At 41.7% G+C, this 20,487-nt stretch overlaps 2 protein-coding genes across 4 annotated transcripts in view; one reads left to right on the forward strand and one right to left on the reverse strand.

Moving 5' to 3' along the window:
* The window catches only part of DHX38 (DEAH-box helicase 38), a 42,909-nt gene extending 27,186 nt beyond the window's left edge, over positions 1-15,723 (forward strand). For all 3 annotated transcript variants that reach the window (XM_075282006.1, XM_075282007.1, XM_075282008.1), the window contains exons 15-26: positions 1,675-1,785; positions 1,952-2,068; positions 3,064-3,171; positions 3,260-3,372; positions 3,966-4,174; positions 4,741-4,895; positions 5,001-5,156; positions 5,239-5,373; positions 5,455-5,580; positions 6,156-6,251; positions 6,326-6,447; positions 14,782-15,723. In XM_075282006.1, coding sequence (XP_075138107.1) covers positions 1,675-1,785; positions 1,952-2,068; positions 3,064-3,171; positions 3,260-3,372; positions 3,966-4,174; positions 4,741-4,895; positions 5,001-5,156; positions 5,239-5,373; positions 5,455-5,580; positions 6,156-6,251; positions 6,326-6,447; positions 14,782-14,866 — 1,533 coding nt within the window. In that variant the 3' untranslated portion in view covers positions 14,867-15,723. The remainder of the gene's footprint in view (positions 1-1,674; positions 1,786-1,951; positions 2,069-3,063; positions 3,172-3,259; positions 3,373-3,965; positions 4,175-4,740; positions 4,896-5,000; positions 5,157-5,238; positions 5,374-5,454; positions 5,581-6,155; positions 6,252-6,325; positions 6,448-14,781) is intronic.
* A 1,306-nt stretch (positions 15,724-17,029) lies between these two features.
* PMFBP1 (polyamine modulated factor 1 binding protein 1) overlaps positions 17,030-20,487 on the reverse strand; it is a 143,030-nt gene continuing 139,572 nt past the window's right edge. The window contains exons 38-41 of the mRNA XM_075282011.1: positions 20,325-20,399; positions 18,441-18,534; positions 17,227-17,279; positions 17,030-17,154 (exon numbers count right to left, since the gene is read on the reverse strand). Coding sequence (XP_075138112.1) covers positions 17,082-17,154; positions 17,227-17,279; positions 18,441-18,534; positions 20,325-20,399 — 295 coding nt within the window. The 3' untranslated portion in view covers positions 17,030-17,081. The remainder of the gene's footprint in view (positions 17,155-17,226; positions 17,280-18,440; positions 18,535-20,324; positions 20,400-20,487) is intronic.

Raw genomic sequence — 20,487 nt, forward strand, 5'->3', positions numbered from 1 at the left:
GTGTAAACAATGGGAGGAATAATTTCACATAGCAGGAAAACATTGCACAAGCAATGTATTTAGGAAAAGACTTCAATTTACATAAGCTACCAGTATAGATAGAATCCTTGAGATGGGAATACCTCTTTAAGTTTTAACAATTTATTACCCAAAGGATTTAGTGCAATATATAGTGGAAAGTTAACAAGAATAACACAACATGGCAAACACCTTTGAAAGTAAATGGGAGGAAAACAGAATAAGGGCTCGATCACATCTGCGCCCGGCCTCCGTTCTGCAAGTTTCCGTTTCCTGCACAAAACAGAGCAGGAGACAGAAACCTGCAGGACTCTTTCAAACCCATTCATTTGAATGGGTTTGACAAGTGTCCGGCCGTGAGCGCTGGCGAGCGTTTTATGCTCTCCGCGGCGAAACCGTGTGTTTTTTTTTTTTTTTTTTTTTTTTTTTTTTTTATACCAGACACAGTGCCGGACATGCAGTACTCTGTGTCCGGTTTTAAAAAAACGGTTTTGCCGCGGAGAGCATAAAACGCTCACTGGCACTCACGGCCGGACTCAGCATGACAGGTTTCTGTCTTCTGCATGCAGACGATGGAAACCTGATAACGGAGACCCGAACGCTGGTGTGAACCCAGCGTAATACTTTGGTTCCATCACCTTAGTAATGTTTTGTAGTAAAAATGGACAGACCCAGCTCTCTTAGCTGACTCCATGGATGTGACCAAAGTTGGGCACAAATAACTGTGTGCAGCCACACACCCCTGCTAGCCTCAGTCCCACCCCCTCCCTTTTCTTATTTCCAAGTACAGGATTCTGAGAGAGAAGGATGTTTTCTTGGCTGTGGGAAAGCTGTGTCTGGGGTTGAGCTCAGAGTCATTAGCCCTCCCTTCCTCCTTTGCCAGGAAGTGCAATTTCCCATTATATTCACATAAAACCACTGAATTGGATTGATCATCAAACATAAACCACATAGGACTAATAAGATTAGGTATATAAAACAGCACATATCAAAGAAAAATACATAAACTGGGGTTCTCTCATCATCACATTGTTCTATAAAGAAATTAGATTAATATACCTCTTTTAAGTCTATGGTTCGCTTAAATTATCAGCAGTCCAGATGTATTTGACTTTGTTGCAGAAAACACCAGTTGACGCTGGGTTCACACCAGTGTTCGGGTCTCCGTTCTCAGGTTTCCGTCTTCTGCATGCAGAAGACGGAAACCTGTCATGCGGAGTCTGGCCATGAGCGCTGGTGAGCGTTTTATGCTCTGTGGCGAAACCTTTTTTTTTTTTTTTTTTTTTTTTTAAACCGGACACAGAGTACTGCATGTCCGACTCTGTGTCCGGTTTAAAAAAAAAACAAAAAACAGTTTAGTCGCGGAGAGCATAAAATGCTCACCGGCGCTCACGGCCGGACACTTTTCAAACCCATTCAAATGAATGGGTTTGAAAGATGCCGTCAGGCCCTGTTTTGTGCAGGAAATGGAAACCTGCAGAACGGAGTCCCGGGCACAGATGTGAACGAGCCCTTAGTGAGATTTTTTTTTTTTTCCCAAGAGTGTCTCCTCAGGAAACCAACCGCCTACTGCCATTTCCGTAGGCACTGTGTAGAGTAATGTCATACTTCTGCAGCTTTCCCTCTCATAAAACACTTTGGTTTATTCTTCTGTAGACTCCCCAAGAGGATTATGTGGAAGCTGCTGTGAAGCAGGCACTGCAGATTCATCTATCTGGTGCTGCTGGAGATATTCTAATCTTCATGCCCGGCCAAGAAGACATTGAGGTTAGTGTCCTGTTCTACCATCTCTTATAGCTTCTCCTATCAAAAGTGGAATCAGATCCCAGTACAAAGAATGTTTTCTGAGGCCTGTCTCCTTGCTTTCCTGAAGGTGGCCCTTATGTTACAAGAGAATTGCTGCTAATCTTCTTTTTGTTGGGGTTTACTTCAGGTAACATCAGATCAGATTGTGGAACGCCTGGAAGAGCTGGAGAGTGCCCCACCATTGGCTGTATTACCAATTTACTCACAGCTGCCCTCTGACCTTCAAGCCAAAATCTTTCAGAAGGTGAGTGAGGTCTGCCGGTCTGCTTAATGGCTTACTGATGATGGAGGCATGAAAAAGTATGAATGAAGTAATGGCACTCACATAGTCCTAGGTTCGAATCCAGCCAAGGATGACATCTGTATGAAGTATGAATGTTCTCCCTGTGTTTGGGTTTCCTCCAGTTACTCTAGTTACTTAATTTTAAGACGACTATGACCTGATTCATAAAACCATGGAATTCACCAACAACTTTGATTGTCTCTGTGCATGGTTTTATCTATGCCAAATGTATTTTACAAGGATTTTTGGTCTTTTTACCAATCTCATGGTACACGTGTGCCTTATATATAGTGTATGATTTGGGGTCCATTCAAAACACTTTTTTTTACATCAGTTTAAGGGATGCAAAAGATAACATAAAAAAAAAAAAACGGATGCAAGCAGATGGCCATCCATTTCCATAGACCTCAATGTTTAAAAAAACCCCCATAAAAATCTGTTGCTATCTGTTTTTTTGAAGGACACAAACCTAGTATACCATACTTTTATGTCCATCTAAAAACAAGAAAGGGACAGCAACTTTATTCTTTTTATTTTTTAAACACTGATGTCTATGAAAATGGATGGCCATCTGTTTGTGTCTGTTTTTTGCATCTGTTAAACGGATGTCAAAAAAACGTGATCTGAATGAACCTTTATTTGGATATTCTAACTCAAGTATACTTTGTAAATATTCTGTGGACAGACTCTTTCAGAAGCAAATGAATGCCCATTTTTATAACTTTCCTGCTGTGTATTTATATGGTAACTTTTGTATTTTGCTCCGTGGCTTGTCCTTTTTCTGTGGTTTGTGTGATTTGGATAACAGGCCCCAGTTTGTCAGTCTTTCACAGAAATCCAGGTAATCCCAAAGGGATCATTTGTTTTTTCTTACAACTGTAAATGCTCATAAGGCAGGTTCTGCATAATCCTTTCTAGTCCTTATATTCACTGTGTCTTGTCCCCTTGACATGCAGGCTCCAGATGGTGTGAGAAAATGCATAGTGGCTACTAACATTGCAGAGACCTCGCTGACAGTGGATGGCATTATGTTTGTCATAGACGCCGGATATTGCAAGCTGAAGGTTGTATTTTGTACTCCATCAAATTTAGTATTGTTTTCTTTCTTTCTAGCTTTAAACATGTGAAAGTAAATGTTTTTTTCCTTTACAGGTGTTTAATCCTCGCATTGGTATGGATGCTTTACAAATCTACCCTATCAGTCAAGCCAATGCCAACCAGCGTGCTGGCCGAGCTGGGCGTACAGGCCCTGGGCAGTGCTTTAGGTGAGTGATTTCCTGTATAAACCAGTCATGGTAATATGACAATAAACCTACAACTTTGTGTGATATGTCTGGTATTCTGATATAAACCGTACACTGTCTACCAATAAGTATTTGGACACCCAGTAAAGTTCTGCGGAGGTGCAGTTGTGGTCTGGGGGTGTTTCTCCTGGTATGGACTGGGACCCTTGTACCATGGCTTGGTACAGTGACAATCAGGTTAACAGATTGGACTGGCCCACCCAGAGCCCAGACTTGAACCCTATGAAGCACCTCTGGGACGAGCTGGATCGCTGAACTAAGGTAAGAACTTACCTGTCTTCTCCAAGCCGAAAGGAACAAAAGACCACTAGCCATCATACAAGGACTTGTGGAAAGCATGCCTGGAGGGCTGAGGCTGTAATTGGCGCTCGGACCACAGGTATCTAAATACTTATTGGTAGACAGTGTATTAAAGGCTGTATACAATCTACATGAAGTTATGAGAGTTTAAGGTCTTTATAAATGTCATAACTATTGTTGGCTGTTTTGTGCCTATTAGATCTGACTGATGTATATAGTGAAAGCGTCATATAACAACCTTTTGTCTCTGCCAGGCTGTATACTCAGAGTGCCTATAAGAATGAGCTGCTGTGCACTACTGTCCCAGAAATTCAGAGAACCAACCTGTCTAATGTGGTTCTACTTCTAAAGTCACTGGGAGTGCAGGACCTTCTACTCTTTCACTTCATGGACCCACCTCCAGAGGACAACATGCTTAACTCAATGTATCAGTTATGGATTTTGGGGGCTCTTGACAACACAGGTAGGCTCCTTTATACTTTACCCTGAGTCCTTATAGAGGTTGTCTGGAGCAGGGAGACACCAGAGAACCATGGAAAGATGAGTCTGTGAACCCCTTTAAGGGGTTAAATACTTTAGGTGTTAAGGGTTGGCTTTTTCTTAATAACGTCCTTATTTTTGTGTCAGCATGGCCCTATGAGAACTTATTGTTTTGCTTGTTTTAATTTTAGTTGGCAACATTTTAGCTACATATGTGTTGATTAGTTTTTATTAACATTTTTGAATTGTCCAAGTGAAAAAAAACTCTACATACAATTGTATCAATATTTTTTTGTCTTGTTTTTATAGTGTCCATTCTCACCCCCTATGCACCCAGAAGCATTGATTGATTTTGTTCATGGTTAAACTGTAGAAGTTTTTTTTCCCCCAGCTTCTGCAGCTAGTAATGGGTCCTAGATGTGTAATACAGTTCATGTACCTGATACAGTGCTGAGCACGGTTCAGATAATGCGATAGGTCGGTTAAGTAGTTTTTAATGATCTGTATACAATGATGACATAACGATTTATCTTCATATATTGGTACCAGGTTCACTCACATCCACTGGCCGTCTTATGGTTGAGTTTCCACTGGATCCAGCTTTGTCAAAGATGTTGATTGTGTCTTGTGATATGGGGTGCAGTGCTGAAATCCTCATTGTTGTGTCCATGTTATCTGTGCCAGCAATCTTCTATAGACCAAAGGTAGTGTGGATGTAAAATGTATATTAACTGTATAATTACCATTTGTCTTGGTATTTCCGGAACTCTTCCAGCCTTAATAGTAAACCTTTTCTGTTTTGTTAACAGGGACGTGAGGAAGAGAGCGATCAAGTTCGGGAGAAGTTTGCCGTCCCAGAGAGCGACCACTTAACATATTTAAATGTTTTCCTCCAGTGGAAAAACAATAACTATTCCAGTGGTTGGTGCAACCAGCATTTTATCCATGCCAAGGCTATGAGAAAGGTGTGTTCAGATGGTCTCTTCCAAAACCTTTGTGACTGACTACCATGTTGTGTAGGTAAACTGAGACCTTGTTTTGTATTAGGTCCGTGAAGTCCGTGCACAGTTGAAGGACATCATGGTGGCTCAGCGCATGTCATTATCGTCCTGTGGATCTGACTGGGATGTGGTTCGTAAATGTATCTGTGCGGCTTACTTTCATCAAGCTGCCAGGCTAAAGGTTGGTGACCAGAAATTCTAACCAGTTTTAATTTGGATTCTATAATGTTCAGCAGAGTGACCATGTGTGGTGTTTCTGCAGGGAATTGGTGAATATGTCAATGTACGGACGGGAATGCCTTGTCACTTGCACCCAACTAGCTCCCTCTTTGGAATGGGGTATACCCCAGATTACATTGTTTATCATGAACTTGTGATGACAACCAAGGTAAGAGATTCTTTTATTTCTATTCTCCTAATATCTGTGACCACATTCATAAGGAATATTTTTTTCATACTTGTGTTTAAAGACCATATGATTCTTTTCAGTACGAGCTTGATCTTGCTTTCTTCTGTTTTCTATAAATTACAACTTAAAAGACGCATCTAATCAGAGAATGGACTGGGTTGGGTTTCATATTATAAATAGAAATTTATGTCTTTTGTTCTTGGTGGAAGTGATTACTTTGATGTCCACAAGATGGCAGCACTTCAATAGTCAAGAAGATTATCACAATACAAATCTTGTTTACTATGAATAAAACAATGCATGAGTCTAAAATGTGAATCAGTTATTAAGGTTCAGATGCTTATATTTTATTTATGTTCTCTGAGATGCACTTCATTAATTGTAAAGGCATTGCAGTGTAGCTCAAGATTACTGTACTGGTATCCTATCCTAAATATAGTCCAGTCATATGAGACCAGCCATTCGGTGCTTAGACATTCGTCCTTACGCCAGAACACTGTACATGTATATAATATATTATAATATAAACTTATATTTATGTCCTTGTTCTCTAGGAATACATGCAGTGTGTAACTGCTGTAGATGGCGAATGGTTGGCAGAACTAGGTCCTATGTTCTACAGCATAAAACATGCTGGCAAGTCAAGACAGGTTAGTGTGAATAATACAAACTACCAATTCATCTCCACTCAGTGCGTTTCTGTAATAATGTCTGTGTCTTTTAGGAAAACAGACGCAGAGCAAAGGAGGAGGTGTCTGCCATGGAGGAAGAGATGATGCTGGCCGAAGAACAACTGCGCTCAAGAAGAGAAGAACAGGACAGGAAAAGCACATTAAGCAGTTCACGGTGTGTTGCTTTATATGTTCTACATGGCAGAAGTGGCTTAGGATAATTATTGAGACAGATATAATACTAATAGGGACCAACTGGCATAGGATAGAGGGCCCTGCCCACAAGGGCTTACAGTCTATGAGGGAAGAGGGATAGAGACAGAAGGTGAGGTGAGAGAATCCTCAGACACACACACTACACACAGCACCAAATATCTAAGAGGTAATAATTACTTCTACATCTGAGGTCAGTATGAGAGAATGCAAGGCAGTCATGTGTTGCTGTGATGTTTCCTTTGCTGCCTGAACTGCTCACAGGAAGGGGTAGTAAGCTTGTAAACAAAAAGTCACAGCTGTGGTCAATGACCTGCTTAAAGGAGTATTTCTATGAACAGAATCATATCTATATTTGTAGACTAGCTTCTGCCCGCGACTTCGTCTGCGTGTTGTTGGCATCGATGGTTTGCCTGCTCCGGCGTTTCGGCAGCTCTTAAGCTGTCATGCTGCTGAACTTGTTCCTCACGCCATGCTTCCTCACGTCGTGCCTGTGATTGTTCATGGCTCGCTGGGACGCCATATAATGAGCGTGTGCTTGGCGTTGATGATCCGCCTGTTCCGAGGTTTCGGCAGCTGTCAAGCTGGCCTGCTGCTAAACTCATTTTTTTGCACTGTGCCCGTGATTGTTTTGGCAGCTCACTGGGATGCCATATAATGAGCGTGTTGTTGGCGCCGATGATCCCCCTCAGCTCCACTTGAGAAGAACTCTGTTGACTTCTGGCAACCTTTATAGCTGTCTTTGTTTTAGAATTTTGCAACAAATTTGATTTTCTTTTTCCCGGCATGTTTAACAGTAGCAAACTGCCAATTTGGATTAAAGGTGTTTTCCCACCCAGTGTGTCAGCATGTTGCCTGGAGCAGATCAGATAATATGCAAAGGTGTGTACAGAATGCACTAAGGGTTAGCTGAGTGTTTACATAGACAGATAACAGCCCTGGCTTTATCCGAAGCAGAGATAAGCTGCTGCAAGAGCAGTGTAATATAGTATGTGAACATAAATTCATAAGTCGTGAAGCCGTGTCATTTACTTGGATAAAAAGTAGTCTATGTTTTAAATGAGGTTACAAACTATCTATGTGCCAAATTTCATTCAAATCCATTCAGCCGTTTTTGCGTGATTGAGAAACAAACACAGAAACTGTCATATTTATAATATTAGTAGGATAGGAAGATAGGATTAATAGGATAGGATAATTGAGAGTTAAACATTTTTGCAAATATAAGTAGTTAAAAATTCTGCAGATTTCTAAAGATTTTCTCTACTTTCTTAGTGGTGATAGTCTGTTGTTTTGATCGGTTGCCAATGGATACGACCACAAATGCAAAAACTTTATATGGTCTGGGACTGGTCAAAAAAACAGCCATGATTTTCTTATTGTAGCTGAGTTATCAGGACACTACATGTATCAGACGATATCCCGGCCACAATAAGAAAATCATGGTGGATTTTCTCACCTTAGAAAGTTCCTGCTTTCATGGTCGTATCCACTGGCAACCAATCAAGACAACAGACTGTGAACACAAGATATTTAGAGAAAATCTTTAAAACGCTTACCGTATATACTCGAGTATAAGCCGAATTTTTCAGCCCAGTTTTTGTGCTGAAAAAGCCCCCCTCGGCTTATACTCGAGTCAGCAAAAAAAAAAAAAAAAATAAAAAAAAAAAATAAAAGTTCTAAATCACTCCTTTCCCTAGAATACATACAAAAGTAGAAAATGACTGTGAGACACATACATATTAGGTATCCCTGTGTCTGACAGTGCCCGGTCTACTGAATATAGGGTATCTGCAGTGCTCCTGTTCCATCAGGAAGGGGTTAATAGGAGCACTGCAGATACCCTATATTCAGCCAGGCTGAATTCCAAGTGGGGGAAGAAAAAACAGTCCTCAAGCTCAGGGAAGGGGCAGACAGACAACCAAAACACCCCCTCCCCTTCCCCAGCACCCAGTATCTACTGTACCCAAAAACTCTGACCATTTTAATTTTTGATATTTTCCAGTAGCTGCTGCATTTCCCCCCCTCGGCTTATACTCGAGTCAATAAGTTTTCCCAGTTTTTTGTGGTAAAATTAGGGGCCTCTGCTTATATTCGGGTCGGCTTATACTCGAGTATATACGGTAAACGTAATGTTTAATTACTTATATTTTCAAAAATGTTTAACTTTCAATTATCTACAAATTTAAAAATAATTATGTACATGGGAATATCCCTTTGATTTCAGCACAGTTTTGTTTGATTTATTTACAGTAATATATATGGAATAATACTGAAGTGTCTATATTGATACATCCTGTTATTTGGGCCACATTTTTAACAACTGGATAACCCCTTTAGGCTAAGGCCCCATTGGGCGGAAACGCAGCGGAAAAATAATGTTGATGAATGCAATTTTGTCTAATCCTAACCCCACACTGCAGAAAAAAAAACTGTGGAAAAGCTGCCTTTTTGAAAAACGCAGCATGTCAATTATATTTGCGCAAACGCTGAGTTTTTCCCCTCCATATACTTCTATGGAGAGTGTGAAAAACACAGCTGATAAATGTGTTGCAGAAACTCCGCAGAAACGCTGCGGAAAAGCATCAAAATCCGCAGACAAAAACTCACTGCTTTGCTTGGTTAAACGGAACCGCCGTGCTAAAGTGCTGTGGGAACAACTGTGGCGTGGACGCATTGCAGTTCTTCCCGCAGCACTTTGAACAGAAAGGTCACGGAGTTTTCCACCTCCGGACTTTGTTACAATTATATCTATGGGAAAGCTGCCGGCGTTTCCGTAGATATAGTTGACATGCTGCGATTTTCAAAACCGCAGCGTGTCCGTACTGTGATTTTTATTCCCCCCCCCCCACAAAGTGGGCATGTGATTCGTATGAATCCCATCAACTTTGAAAGTACTTTAAAACACTGTGATTTTTCTTGTGGTTTTTCCGTCGCGGCCGAATCGCAGCGTTTCGGGCCCATGGGGCACCGGCCTAAATAGCAGAGGACCATAATTCCGTAAGATTTTTAACATAGCCTTTCAATTACTTTTATTGCACATGAGAACCTTGAGCAAAAACACAATGAAAAACCCAACAGAAAACTAATATGAATTTCCGCAGCACAAAACTGAAAAACGCATGTACATGCGCGATTTTTTTCCGTGACAGAAAACGCAGTGGTTTCTCTGCGTTTTTTTACACTGCGATTTTTTTTTTTTTTTTTTTTTTTTTTTGCTGCGTTTATGCAAAGTAGAGCTTTAGCCATAATGTTTATGTATAATTTCCATGTTGTCTAAGGCTGTAAAATGGTACTTTTTAGAAAGTCTGTGGTATTGGCTTTCATAGGGAGTTGTTTTTTTTTTTTTTTTTTTTTTTTTCTCTTTCTTTCTTGTCAGGTTTGTATGAAAAAAGGGACATGGTTTATATGGTGGTTGGCTGTACTAGTAACTACAGATTTCGAATAGCACGCACCCATAGAAATGAATGGACACAGCCGGCATGCAGGGGGTTAAGCGGCGGGCCGTTTCCATTCATTCCTATGGGTGCGTGCTGTTCGAAACAAGCCATTTTGAATAGTACTCACTCATCTCTACTAGTAACATTACAGAGATCTGTGGAGCTGTAAGGGGTATTTGTACTGTAGTACAAACTGTAAAATGCTTTCAGGGCACTATTACACATGTCAGCTTGTGCGTTTTTGGAAACCAAATGTTACATTTTTGTTTGTTGTTTTCATTGGTGTAGAGACTTCCTCCATAACCATGACATCCACTTCAGGGAGGGACTAAAATGTTCTCCCCAGCCATAATAGTGCCATGTGTCATCACTTATTTCCTTAGGGGACACAGCATCATGGGTGTAGCCTCCTCAGACCTCGCGTACTCTGTACAACAGCTTTAAATGATATAATTTCATTTGTGGATAATCCTACCAGAGTAGGACCCATTGAGCACTATGGTGCACAGTCAGGGTCATGTGAACTTTAAAAAAAAAAAAAAAAAAAAATTTCAAGACTAGATAATGTTACTTGGCCTTGTTCTATTATATTTTTAAATTGAACATGAAATAACTCTATTATAAGACTTCTGGGTCTGAGGGGGTTAGACCTGGTTGCTGCTAAGCTATACCCCTCTCCACAGTCTCTATGCTAGGCTGTTTTAGACAATTATTCGTAGGAGGCAAACCTGACCTGACTGAGGTGTTCTGTCTTGTATCTTTTTTCTTATTCATCTTGCAAGGGGATCTTCAGTGTACAGTATATACCACACTAGTACCCCCCCCCCTTCCCCATGGGTGCTGTGCTTTTTCAAGCGCTTTGCCTTTCACCTATTTCTCCACCAGTGACTGGAAGGCCGTGACCCCGCTCCTACATGAAGGTCACCAAAGTGGTGACCCTGCAGTGCCTGAAGATGGCAGAACAGGTGTTTCTAGAATCCCCCGTCTGCCCAGACCATGCTCAAAGTGAAAAATCCCAGTCTGCTAAGAGCATGTAGAAGACCTATGTGTGAGTGGTGCAAGAATAATGACTTTCATCCACTCTCCTTTTTTCTTCAGTCCTGTCTGGACTATGGAATTGGTCTTTCTTCTCTTAAAGGGCAGGTGTCTGCCCTTTCCATTTTTTTTTTCTTCAGAAGACCCTGACTTTCTGGCCTCAGGTGACGACGTTCCTGCAGGGCGTGGTACAATGTGCTCCTCCGTGCCATCCTCCTATGGGACATCAGTCTTATCCTTGAGGATCTTCAAGCCTTTGCATGAGATCTCTCTTCATCTTCTGTCCTGGAAGATCGACTTCCTGGTGACAGTTACTTCCATTCGCAGGGTCCCTGACTTGGCTGCCCTGTCCTGGAAGCCTCCTTTTCTTCTTCACAAGGACAAGTTTTTCTGTTGTCCACCACCATCCTTCCTGCTTAAGGCTGAGGCCCCACATTGTGGGTACGCAGCTTTTTTGTTGTTGCAGATTTTGTTGCAATTTTTTGAGCCAAAGCCAAGAATGGCTACAAAAGCAATGGGGAATATAAAGGTGGAACTTATACTTCTACATTTATTCAATCCACTCCTGGCTTTAGCTCAGAAAACTGCAACAAAAAAAAGTTGTGCTTCTGCAGTGTGGGGCCTTAGCCCTAAGGTGGTTTCTTCTTTCCACAATAATGAGGATATAGTCTTCTTCCCCAAGTATCTGTGCTCTCTCTACTGCCTGGATGTGACGATCTGGGTCTTTGTCTCTTATGGACTCCTTCCGTCATTCAGACACAGAAGCAGTCAGGGCCCTTAGGGAGAAGAAACTAAGTCTTCCATTTCCAGATGGATTTCATCTGCTATCAGAGACTCCTATCGGCTCAAGGCTTCTGCTGCCCAAAACACTAAGGCTGCTACCTGAGGCTCTGTCCACACTTTCACCAAGTTGTACCAGATCCATTCTGTGGCCTCCGCAAAATGTTACGACCTAGGCTGGCATCGGCAATCACCTGTGCGCTAGGTTGCTCACATGGTTATGTAATTCCCACCCTCAGGACTGCTTTTGTTAATGCTATGGTGCTGTGTTCCAGAAAGCAGTAAGTGAGAAATCCCCTTTTTTTGTGGCCACAAACTGGTTAAGCAATGCAGAGATGATCTTTGATTTAAAAAAATTAAATAGTTGGGGAAGAGCCCGAGTTACCAGATTTGTCTACAGATAGCTACAATTCCTCTGAATGTCTGAGGTGCCCAGTGTTATCCTTTTAGCTGTGGATGACATTTTCAGCCTGCGTCTGTGCCACAATTGTCTGTAGGCAAATTGGATTGAGCCTCCTATACAGTTGCTGGATAATTTTTACCTCCATAAGAGCATGTTCAGAGGACCAATTTCTTTGTCCCGGTCATCCTTGAAACAATAGAACATGCTCTATATTTCCAACCCCACGGATGGGGCTATAAGTATCTGGTCCATTTTGATGGACCCGATTCACCCACAATGCATTGCATCATCTGTTTGATAGGGTCAGAAACCTATATTTGTGGCCAGAATATCTCTTATACAGCATTATTAGTGTCACCCAGGACCGGAATGGGAGCCATAATTACTGGGTCTCTGCTATATTAGACAGTGGAGACTTTTGTCCATAAACTGATTTTTAACTCTGATAACCTAGCCATAGGATAAATCATCAGAATGTGATCTTGGGTCTGACACGTGGACCCCCTCACAGGTCAGATGTTCTAGCTGCCTCGGATTGCCAGAAGCTGCTAAAGTACATGGAGAAAGTGCAGCACTGCAAATATCCAGTTAATAGTGGTGATTCTGGAGAATTTAGAGCATCTCTTTTATGTAGTAGACGGCGCTGCTGTGGTGCTCCTATTACTTGAATAGGAACAGTACTGTATGCGCTCTCAGGTCACTAGCAGTTTTGGGTACTCGTGCATAAGGTCATCAGTATGGACGGAAACCCACTTTTAGCGCTTTAAATGCCTTTGATGCCTGTCATACTGCTTCCACCTAGAGCAGCAATCTGATAGGTAGATGGATGATAGTTGGATATATACGTTTATTGTGGCAGTTCAAACACATATAAACCTAATAAGTGCCCCATAAAAACAACAAAAGATATAAATATCTCAACACCAATTACAAAACAGAAGGAAGCATCCCAACACCCCCCCCCCCTCTTCAAAGTTTACCATACCCAACAAAACACAGAAGCTGATGCCCCTAATTAAACTCGCTCAGTAGAGACAATTTACTTCCACCCTATACTCCCCTGAGAAGCAGAAAGTTCAAGATCCCACTTAAAAACTCACTTACTCATATTTCTGTGTAGCCCCTTGTTACTCATACACCTTCTATCCCATACCAATAGAATTAAGAGCTCTAATCATTTTGTCGACCGTAGGTCAGATGCAACTAGTGTTTCACTATGGTTTTCCTAACTTGATACAATATTTTAGATTAGAGCCAAGTGCTTCAACTAATTACCATCAGAATCTAAGCAGCCCAACACCCCTACTTTTGGACTGTCTGGTAGCGATCACTTCCTATGAAAGGCAGGTAGCTACTGATGGCTGCCAGGCTAATCATAAGTGTAGGTCTATTATATGCAGGTATACCCCTAAGTGTGAGGGTTTTTTTTTTTTCTTTGCAGGAGGATTATCTGCCTTAAAAACCACCCCCTTTTTATTTCAATGAGAGTCAGTAGCAGTTTTTTTTCTCCCTCTAGCTAAGGACGGGGCCCCACTGCCGGAAACGCTGCGACTTGGCCACAGCGGGAAAAATCGCGGCCTTTTACAGTACTTACAAAGTGGATGGGATTCATGCGAATCCCATGCCCACTTTGCGGAAAAAATTGCAGCGCTGACACGATTGCTGCGATTTCCAAAACCATCGCGGTTTTGAAAATATCTCTTGTCAATTATATCTACAGAAACGCCGACGCCTTTCCCATAGATATAATTGTAACAGAAGTCTGCAGAGGAAAACTTTCTGTTCAAAGCGCTGCAGGAAGAACCGCAATGCATTCACGCCACGGTTGTTCCTGCAGTGCTTTAGGGGCTTTAGCCTAAAAGAAAAAAACAAACAAACAAAAAAAGCAACATGACCTGTGTTCAGACGGATTCCAACTTGAAAAACACCATTAATATTAATGGGAGGTGGAAAAAGAAGCAGCATTTTTTTTTCTTATCTGTACATTGTTTCATAACGGTCCAATTTAATATTCCATACAAAGTAAAAATGTTATGACTTTAGGCCCAAAAATTTTTTTTTAAAAAAAATGCCTGCAGCTGCTAAGGTATCTTCCCCCTTCCTGCTGCAAATGCTTTAAAGAGAACCTTTCACCACCTCCAACTCTTTGCATCTTCCAATAGGAGCAGTTGGTATTTTTCTGTCACCCCCACCATGCTCAAACAATCACGTCTTACTTTTAGCACAGTCATGTTCTCCCTCAAGTGGACAGACAGCCTGGGTCCGCCTACCTGACAATTTCAGTATAATTTTGCTCTCAACTAACGGGAATGGTAAGGATTACAGAAACAAAAAATCAGTGTATGATTCAATAGCTGCTTCTCCAAAGACTTGGTGCAGGAGATGTAAAGTGCTCTTTTTCCTTGTGGTTCATGGTTAGTACTTGTGGGATAACTTGCACATGTTCACACCTGCTGCCTCCCTCCATTTATTGCGTTGTGGTTACTGTACGTATTATATGGGGCACTATTCCAACTATTGCCAGGTCTTCTGTATCTGAATGGGTGGAAAAGGCAGAATTGTGCCCACTATTAACTTGAACCATCACAAACTAGTTTTGTTTTCTACTTCAGTCTTATGTTCATCTTCTGTTTTCCAGGTCTTCAAAGATTTACACCCCAGGAAGGAAGGAGCAGATGGAACCAGGAACCCCTCGACGAACCCCTGCGCGTTTTGGCTTGTGATCCCTTTTCTGTATTTAGTTGTCCACCAAACCCAACTTGTTTCACTGCTTGAGAACAAATCTCCCCTCTAGTACATTGACATTTCTGGGACTTGTGGAATACAATTTCCTTGGCTGGGTGGGGATCCTACCATTTTATTGTAAAGTGGAATATTGTTATTTTTAAGCAATAATGTATCTTTTCATGGTGTCAAGACGTGGAATGTTTATTTTTACATAACATTAAGAATATCTGGAGCTTGGAGTTTTAGTTTGATTTAATGTATGCAAGGAAGATGCAGGAAAGTGCTTGGCACTGGGATATGTACAGGCTGGCGTCAACATGATAATTAACTCCTAACTAGTGTCGTAATGTCATAGGCAGACCCACAACAAGTGGATCAGTTGGCTTATCGGCAGCTCCCTCTGCTTGAAGCCAATTTAAGTGCTGTATATTGACTAAAAGGCAACTGTTAAATGCTGATTATTGATTTTCTTGCAATGCTGACGGGATGAAGTGCAGCTGAGGGATTCTGGCTGGGCTTGGCTGTGTGCACAGGAGAGTTTTGTCATTGCACACCATACAGTAAGACAGCCGTCTGATGGTTTACACCAGATCAACAATTACATTTGTCTTTCCAGGGTGCTGTGAATGAACACATTTCCTAAAGATGTTACGATCAACATTGACATCTATCAGAAACTGCTAGACAAAGAAACAGAGCAGTTGATTAAAAACACTTAAAATTCAGGATTAATTTATTACAAAATTGCAATATAAATATATTAAAAATGATTTACAAAGAATGTAACAAGTTCAAAAATAGTGCAATGATTGAACCCACCAGCGGCAGAAGCAAAGATACAATTATACTGTTAGCAGGGATTTTTTTTTTTTTTTTGCCCCCTGTGATTCAGGTAAAGGAGGATCTGAATGGTTGTGGGAACAAGGCCAATTTCACACAAACATAATATGTACCTATGAAGTTGTTAACGTTCTAATATTGATGGACTAGCTGTAAGATGGCAAAATCAATGTTATATATGTGAGGGTCCGACGCCTGAGACCTCCCCAGTTGCTTCTGGATGGCACAGCTTCCAGCTGCAGGACCTAAAGCCACATGATGGTTCCCGGCATGTTACCATTACAAGGGTCTTGGGTGTCTGACCCTTGCATAGGCTGTGATTTGCTATTGTAGTACAGCCACAGAAACAAACATGTATCATGCTCTACTGAAACTGAGCAAAGATGTGGCTGCTAATATGTAAAGGCAAATAAATGGGGAACCATTTTGGTACATGATAAATTAGAATTTTAAAACACTCTGGCATTTTTTTTCTTCTTTCCTTATGTGAATATTTCTATATTATCTAACTTATTTAATATCATCTTTACAGCCCTCATAGCGTCCTGTATGCATTGTACTGCACAGGCTCTCCACAAGGGCGCTGATGGTTTAGTAATGGTCTCTAAGCTTAACTTACAGAATGTTCCCTCCAGCAGGCACAAAGGGTCCTGCCTCTAGCTGCCTATGTGATGCTTTGCTGAGGCATCATAAGATTGAAGCACAGAGAAAAATTTCAGGAATATGTCATCTTAGAAGCAGATAGGATTGGCATGCCACATGGCCTGAAGTGTGGGGACATGCAGAAAATACAGGTGAGCTGTGCAGGATGAAAGTGTTCTCATTGCTCCGCTACTTTAACAGGTGGCTTATATAACTTATTCCAGTCGCTGCTCTACCATTAGACCTGAGACTTGTTTAGTATATTAGTTAGGTAAATCTCAGTAATGTTTAGAACTGGCCTAACTGAGATTACTTTTAGCCCTGTCTTGTAATACACAGAATGGTTACATGGCTATGGTAATTCTTCTCTGGTCTGAAGCTACACACTGTTTTGGGGATCGAGATACTGAAAGTCTGGGTCCCAGAGCAAAACTATTTCAAGTTTTAGTGGTCTAATTTTTAGCACATATTGACATGACCAAGTTTCAGCTGTGACATACTGTTCAGTACAGTAATTGGTATGAGACAGTATGTTGCTGGGAGGCAGGGACTGCTTGCATCATTGATAGCTATACTGCAAGGAGTCCCCTCTCCCCGCTTAAGGTGTTGGCTGGTTAATACGGCCAACAACATGGACTAAAATTTCACAGCTGAAACTCTCATGTGAATGTGCCCTTACAAGTTCACAGGATTACAAGTTAGAGCCTTTTCTGTAGCACTAGGCAAGCATCAAGATCCTCCACGTGGCTTTGTCCTTAGGTTTCCAGCACTTGTGAATGCTCTTCTTGCAGACCGCAGAGACCTGAGAAATACTGGTCAGTGATGTATATGCTGGAGACGCTGAGAGACACACAAAAATGGCTTAATAACTCACCCGATGTCTTCACTGGGATGTTGTCGTTCCAGATCAGATGTACGTAGAGAAAGCTGGAATTAAATCAACCATTTATATTGTAATTATTTAAACAGCAAATTCACTTTTGACCTAATTTTACATTTGTTTCAACATCTATTTACTATATTGGCAAAGCAAATTGTACAGAGAGGGACCTGCAGACTAAAATGGCAGATAGAATCAGAGTATAAGATATACCATATAAAATACAATTTCACAATTGTAAAACCTGCAGCCTTCATGTTAATGGTGCAGATAAATAAGTGATACTGCCAGTATCTATAGCAAGTGGTGCGCGGGGAGGGGGTGTCGCCAATTATATGTAGTTCAAGTATGGATATACATGTTGTGGTCACAATACATCCAACATGTACCAGAGTGTGGTTCTGCAGCAGTAGTGTCACTTCATCATGCGCCATTGAAAATGACAGTGATTTCATCCCAAATGCATGCAAGAGATATTGCGGCCAAAAAATCGCCCCTATCCCACTTGTCTCTTCCTGCCACCTAGGGGGAAACTCATTATCCACAGTTTAACCCCTTGGTGAAGTATGAAATTGTGGCCTGGCAGGCACTTTATAAAGTATGGAGTGGTGGTGTTGGGATAGAGGAGCTCCAAGTTTGGGGAGTTCAGTGTGCATTTCTGACCCCACCCACCTTCATGCAGCCTTTTTAACCCTTGATACATATGCAGGCAAGCTTACACTTGCAGGGTGAGGGTGCAGCAGCTAGGTAAGGGTTAAGTCTGCTGTATACAAAGGCAGGAGGCTCTGTAGCACAGAAGGTAGCTAATGAAGTGACGCAGGGCACTGATTAGTCAGGAAAGTTAGCGCTGCCAGCTCTGCTTTAGTGTCTGGATAGCTTCAGAAGCGCTAACTACTGCTGTTGAAGCAAGCAAACTCTAAGCAGTCAGAGCAGAGGGAGAGCAGTCCTGGCAGCGTGGGAGGAGAGAACAAATCACTAGCTGTATACAATGCTTTGGAGTGTTGCGTTATTGCTGGTGCTCTGCTGGATCATTAAGTAAATCATCAATTGGGTCAAGAATTGCAAATCCCTCTCACTCTGGACTATGACACAGGGACTAAAGACTAAAAGTGCAATGTTATAGTCTAAAAAAGAAACAACTGGCCACAATAATCTTTGTAAGCTTCTTCACTGCTACACACCTAGATTTTCATTCTGTATTTTCTCACCTGATAACGCTCATTCTCTATGCGCCGCTCGTCTTCTAGACTTCGCAGATATCTGTTCTCCTTTTGCATCTGCTCTATCACCTCCTGCATGTGGCTGGAAAGACGCAATGGTGAGTCAGATGTTTCTAAGGTTATTGAAGTACAATTATAAGTATGTCCTGAGTTGATCACAATTTCCATGTTCTTGTATGTCCATCCGCTTATTTTAGGATTGGACAAAGGTTCTCAATGTGATTTAAGATCTGGGGAGTTTCCTGGCCAGGGACTCAAAATTCCAATGAGGATGTGTACCAACTATTCCTTATTCATGACAGTGTTCTTAGGCAAAACTGTGAATGAGCCAACTCCTTAGGATGAAAAGCAACCCCACACAGGAATGGTCTCTGGAAGTCCTAAACCAGGGGTAGGCAACTTTTTTTTTTTTTGTACAGCGCACAGATTTAAAAAATATCAGAGATGAAGTATTTGCAGCGCCGCACACTAAATGTCAGGCTGTAAATGTAAAGTCCTATACCACAAACCATAGCACAGAAGTACTGCCACGAGATGCTTCTGGACCCAAGCACCAGTAGAAGCAATGAAAGTACACGTGCAGCCCTTAAGCTGGATTCACACGGGGTTTTTTGGACCGGATTTTGACGCGGAGGCCGCCTCAGAATCTGGTCCAAAAAACGGCTAGCCGCGACTAGATGCCGGTGCAGTGCATACAGCATCCAGTCGCGGCATTCCACTCCAGATTAGACCCCAATGAATGAACGTTCGCAGCTAAATCAGCCGCGGAATCCACCTGAAGAAAGGGCATGTCACTTTCCCGCTCTTTTTTTTTTTTTTTTCCCACTTGTGCAAAAAGGAACCCATTGAATTCAATGGGAGGCTGTTTTTTCAGCTGGATTTTGATGCGGATTTGCCTTCAAAATCCAGACCAAAAAATCCAGTTTCTTTGTAGCCATTTGTGGCCTTGGCTAAAAAAATCGCAACAAATAATGCGTTTTCGCAACAGGGGTTTCATCCTTAGGGTACTGACACACGAAGTATCTGGATGTAGTTATATTTGCACAAAAATGCAGCCTTTTTTAGTGGAAAAATGCCTGCGTTGTTGTGCATAAACACAGATTAATTTCAGCTGGTTCACTAACCCCAAAGTGAAAGCACAAGGCATCTAGGGGCTAGAAGCAGCTATAAGCGCAGGTACTCCCAGTATATAGTGTCTCACCACCCTTACAAGTTCCTCAAATTAATAGCAATTAAAGGTTACTAATATATGAGACATATATGACATGGAGGTCATTTAGGGGATGTTCACACTTGGCCTGTGTCCACCCTGTGTCATTCTGCCGGGTTTCCATCCTAAGCCCCAGAGAAATTGGACAGGGGACGGCTTCATGGCGGTCAGCTTTAAAACTCATTCATTTGAATGGATTTTAAAAGCAAACCGCTGGTGTCCATCTGCAGCCTGTCTGCGGAAAAACCTTTTTTTTTGGGCCGGACACAAAGTTCTGCATGTCAGAATGATAGAATACATAAAATAAAGGGGAAGATCAACTTTGTTCTAGAGTATGATCAGCCTCTGGTCTAAACTATATTTAGAAAGTATTAAATTACATGTGCCCATAAATGTCTATGGAGAAGGGAAGAGGACTTGAGGGAGGTAAAAGCAGTGTGTTCTATGTATGGGAGACGTCATAGCACCAACTCCAGATCAGGGAGAACTGAGAACAGCTAGACTGTCAGGAATGCCCTTCTGACAGTGGGGAGAGATTGGTGCTGAGACGAACAGCACAGATATCTCCAGATATCTCTCTTTTAAACAGAGTGACCTTATTATAGCGTGGGACCCTTAAAAGAATGCGTCTAGTGAAACAGCACACTACAGCATGTGCTTACTCTTTTTCTGTAGTCAGCTGCTGGATTTGCTTATGCTGTTCCCGTATCTTCTCACCTAGCGTGTTATTAGCATCTCTGTGGAAGATAAGAAAGATTTGTGAGTGTAAGGTAAGTTTAGATAACTTGTATGCAATTTCTTCACTGTACCTGTTGTGTAACTCAC

This window comes from Leptodactylus fuscus, chromosome 7 (assembly GCF_031893055.1).
Source record: "Leptodactylus fuscus isolate aLepFus1 chromosome 7, aLepFus1.hap2, whole genome shotgun sequence".
Classification (NCBI taxonomy): Eukaryota; Metazoa; Chordata; class Amphibia; order Anura; family Leptodactylidae; genus Leptodactylus; species Leptodactylus fuscus.